Raw genomic sequence first — 5,000 nt, 5'->3', positions numbered from 1 at the left:
CTATGGTGGTAACAGAAACACGTGTTGGGAATAGCAGACTAAGCCATGGGTTACAAGATCAAACTACTACGCAGATAGACAACCCACACATCTATATACACAAGTATAGTCTGTGATCGTGCACACGTGTGTGTGTTTGCGTGTATGTGTGTGTGTGTGTGTGTGTGTGCGTGTGTGTGTTGTCTTGTTGACCTCTGCATGAGTGAGCAGAAGAAATATGTTGCTGGAGTTTTATGTTCCTGGCTTGCTGGTTTCAGCGTTTAGATTAAACTATAAACCCCTTCCAAAGGGAGAACTTGTGTTCAAATTGTAAGGATACAATCTCCAATAGCTGAAGTCTTTCAGTTCATGACATTTCATATGTGAAATTACTGTGTGTGTGTGTGTGTGTGTAAGCATGTATGCATGTGTTTATGTGTGTGTGTATATATATGTTTGTATGTATGTATGTATGTGTGCATGTCTGTATGTATGTGTGTGTGTGTGTGTGTGTGTGTGTGCATATATACGATGGGGTGCTGAAATATTCCTGCTGGCTTTAAGAGTATCCACAAAATGCCAGGTTGGAGGCCCAACCTTCCAAGTTCTTTTACAGGACTTAGAAAAACTGAAGAACCTCTGCAATAAGTGTATGAATCTGAGATGGGAAAATGTTCAATAAAATCATAATTGATCCTCCTGTATTTTCTTTTACTCAAAGCCAGGAACTTTCCAACACCCCTTCATATAGGTATATATATATATATATATATATATATATATAATATATATATATATATATATATATATATATATATATATATATAGGTGAAGTATATTTGCCACTTAAATGTGGCTGACCCCTAAAGGTGGATGTTACTGTTGCTTTTAGCCCCAGGAGAACATCTCCTCCAGCTGTGTCCTGTCTGTATTTGCAAAAGGAAGTCATCCTTCCCATCTTGATCTGCGATACGCACGGACTCGAGTTTCTAGGTATTTACCTGTCCTCAGCGTACGACAATCGCCGACCTTCGATGCGAAAGATTTCCCTTTGCAGATACTTATATCTTTTTCCAGTGAAATTGTTTATTTAATATATATATTTAAAATGTGGAAAGCCAGTTTATGGGATTATCTTAGGTTTTCTGTCCATAAAGGATTTAGCTTCATGGCATATCATCAAATTCCAAAACCTATTAGCCCATCTCTTCAAAATATGGAGGGGCAAAATCCTATAAACCAGACTTTCCCATTTTTAATATATACTGCTCTACATCTTAGAGTGTGCTTCGTCTTTTGGATCTATGTTTTCTACAAATGATATATATATACATATATATACATACATGCATGCATTATTCATATATGTATATATATATATATATATGTATATACATACATACATACATACACACAGAGACACACACATGTATATGTATGGAAAACAAATGTTACATGAATGATACATACACATATATATATATATTCACACACACACATACATATGCATATATATATGTATATATATATATATATGTGTATATATATGTGTATATATATATATATATATATACATAAACACTTCTACAGCTATTACTACTGGTACTAAATCTAGTGTTTGTGGGGCAGGAGATGAAATCATTGCCACAACGCAGCACAGATGGTGAGGCGGGGGAGGAAAAAAAAAAAAAAGAAACAACACCATGCCAGACACGTGCGATGCGGGGTTGGTGGTGATATTCCGACGGACTCGAAATACATTCCGCAGCAGGTCTTACCTCTGGGACCGTTTCACGGGTCTCCGTTGAAAAGCAGCGCAGGCGCAGATAGCATCCGTATCGCTGTCCAAACGTGGCTTGCCGGTCTGTTGCTGGTGGTCGTGGAACAACGACGACGACGATGAAGACTGTGGTGGACGAGGACTACGGTTTGTACCCTGCGGTGGGGCGCCAAACGTCACTCTGGTGTCGGCCTTCACCTTGGTGGACAGCTGCTGCTGCTGTTGGTGTGGGGCGTGTAGTGCTTGTTGTTGGTGTTGTTGGTGGTGGTGGTGTTGGAGGGGGTTAGGGTGGTGTTGGTGTTGGTGGTAGTATTCATGTTGTTGTTGTTGTTGTTGTTGGTGGTGGTGGTGGTGGTGCAACACGGGTTTTAGGGGTGTGGCTGTTGGTGTTGTTTTTAATGCTGGTGGTGGACTTATTGACTGGCTGTTTGTGTGTAGTGACCAATGGGCAGTTTGTGAGAGTGGACATTGGTCAGCAGAGGGTGATAGTATTGGTGGTGGTGACAGGAGTGTTGAATGGTATTCATGTGTGTTGTGTTGATGGTGGTGGTGACGGTGGTATATGGTGATGGTATCATGGTATGGTGATGGTGATGGTGATGATGGCACAAAGGTGGTGGTAACACGATGGTGATGGTGGCATGATGGTAGTGGTAATGTGATGATGTTGTTGTTGGTGTGTGAGATGGTGGTGGTGTTGATGGCGATGATGGAAATAGTGGTAGTGTTTGGTATTGATAGTGATGATGATGATGATGGTAGTGTTGACGACCATGGCGGTGGTGGTGGTGGTGGTGGTGTCGATGATGATAGTGTTGGTGATGGTGGCAGTGGTGGTTAGTTAGTATTGGCAGTTTTAGCAGTGGTGTTGTGGGGTTGTAGCGTGGGATGCAATAGTATTGACGGACAGACAGGGATGTGGCACGGTGTACAGTGGACAGCGAGTGGTATAACGTGCCAGGAACGGAGACGAAAAAGAGATGGAAATTTTGGAGGAGGAAAAAAAAAAAAGGAGAAAAAGGAGGAAAAAAAGAAAGAAAGAAAAACAAAAAGGAAATGATAATATGAGAAATAATTGAGAAAAACAGAAAAAAAAGAATAAAATAACAACAACAACAACAATAATAATAATAATAATAATAATAATAATTCTTTCTATTATAGGCACAAGGCCTGAAATTTTTGGGCAAAGGATGGGGGTGGGGGACGGAGGGGAGTCTAGTCGATTACAACGACTCCAGTGTTTCACTGGTACTTAATTTAATCGACCCTGAAAGGATGAAAGGCAAAGTTGACCTCAGCAGAATTTGAACTCAGAGCGTAACGGCAGATGAAATACCGCTAAGCATTTCGCCCGGCGCGCTAACGATTCTGCCAGCACGCCGCCCTAAATAATCAAATAATAATATTAATAATTTCTTTTATTGGCCACAAGGGCCCAAGATATAAAAGAACAATGTCAAAGGATGAGATATAACACACACACACAAAAAAAAAAAAAGTGAGGTTAACATTGATCAAAAGTAGACACTGCAATGATTGAGGGATATAAATAATTAATAAATAAACAAAACCCCCAAGAATGGGGCAGATCCACTTAGGGTAATTCTGGTAAATCCCCATAATAATAATAATAATAATAATAATAATAATAATAATAATAATAATAATCTTCAGGAGGAGTTACCTCAATCCTTTCTATATTAACCAAAATGAAGTAGATTGACAAATTTATTTTTTGAACCAGTGGAAGACACACAAGATGTCGAAATATCGTTCACTAAATAACAATGGCACTCTTCTTTTAATTTTGACTCTAATAATAATAAATAATAATAATAATAATAATAATAATCTTTTTTACAATAGGCATAATGATAATAATAATAATAACAACAACAACATTGAAAAATACCCTAGGAATGAGAACCCAGGTTTGAAATTTCCCCAAGGCACCTGATGAGGGCTGGAGGGTATATCGGCCGAAACGTTGTGTTAACAACAAACAAGATGAGGACAAATATCCGTCAAATGTAAATATTGTGAATAGGCACAAGGTTTGAAATTTTGTGGGGGGCAGGGATAGTCAAGTGTGTCAGTCCTAGTTTTCAACTAGTAGTAATTGTATTAAGCGTGCAAGGATGAAAGATAAAGCTTGACCTCGGTGGAATTTGAACTCTGAATGTAAAGTTGGAAGGAATGCTAAGCATTTTGTCTGATATGCTAATAATTCTACCAGGTCATTACCTTAACCTGAACAACGCTGCCACCACCACCAACAGCAGCGATAATGTAGAGTAAACATTCAAACATCGTCACTATCTTTCCAAAACCTGCTGCATTTCACATGGAAATTTTCATCCCCTGAAGTTGTCTCTGTATATCTTTTATCTTTTACTTGTTTCAGTCATCTGACTGCAGCCATGCTGGAGCACTGCGCTCCCTGAAGGATTTATCTTTTCTTAAGCTTGGTACTTATTTTATCGGTCTCCTTTATTGAACCACTAAGTTACGCGGACGTAGACACACCAACACCAGTTGCCAAGTTGGAGTGGAGAGAGACAAACACCGACACACAGATCTATACATATACATACAACAGGCTTCTTTCAGTTTCCATCTACCAACTCCACTAACAAGGCTCTGGTCATCCTGAGGCTATAGTAGAAGACACTTGCCCAAGGTTCTATGCAGTGGGACTGAACCCAGAACCATTTGGTTGGGAAGGAAACTTCTTACCACACAGCCATACCAATATATATATATATATATATATTCTTTCTGTTGAAGAGCGTAGCTCGAAACGTCAAAGACTTTCCGTATTCCCGAGCGTCATACTAATATATACTTTTGTTATTTACACCACCTGTCCTCGTCTGTTGTTATTTTTTGTATATTCTCCCATATATATATATATATATATATATATACACACACACGCACACAGTGGGCTTCTTTCAGTTTCCATCTACAAACTAAATCCACTCACTAGGCTTTGGTCGGCCCAAAGCTATAGTAGAAGATACTTGCTCAGGGTGCCATGCAGTGGGACTGCCAACTTTTTTGTTTTTTTCCTCTAAATTTTGGTCCTGAAAAATTCATCTTATATGCTGGAAAATACAGTATATTTTCAGGTTAACCATTTTGCATTTGCGGTTGAGATATTCTTTCTACCTTTTTTTATGTTCAAACTGGCTAGATCTAATTTCTCACACTTACCCTACAATGTCATTCTGAAAAA

The 5,000-nt window shown here is 38.9% G+C and overlaps 1 protein-coding gene across 2 annotated transcripts in view; it reads right to left on the bottom strand.

Annotated features, from left to right (window-relative positions):
- Positions 1–5,000, bottom strand: part of LOC106875786 (uncharacterized) — a 165,713-nt gene that overhangs the window by 109,860 nt on the left and 50,853 nt on the right. Inside the window, exon 2 of one of the 2 annotated variants that reach the window (XM_089343856.1) lies at positions 1,758–2,183. The exons of the other annotated variant lie outside the window; for it this stretch is intronic. Within the exon in view, the coding sequence (XP_089199982.1) occupies positions 1,758–2,183 (426 nt within the window). The remainder of the gene's footprint in view (positions 1–1,757; positions 2,184–5,000) is intronic. 2 annotated transcript variants of the gene reach the window in all.

The sequence above is a fragment of the Octopus bimaculoides genome, chromosome 28 (assembly GCF_046866305.1).
Source record: "Octopus bimaculoides isolate indiv1 chromosome 28, ASM4686630v1, whole genome shotgun sequence".
NCBI lineage: Eukaryota > Metazoa > Mollusca > Cephalopoda > Octopoda > Octopodidae > Octopus > Octopus bimaculoides.
This window is presented reverse-complemented; position numbering and strand designations above follow the sequence as displayed.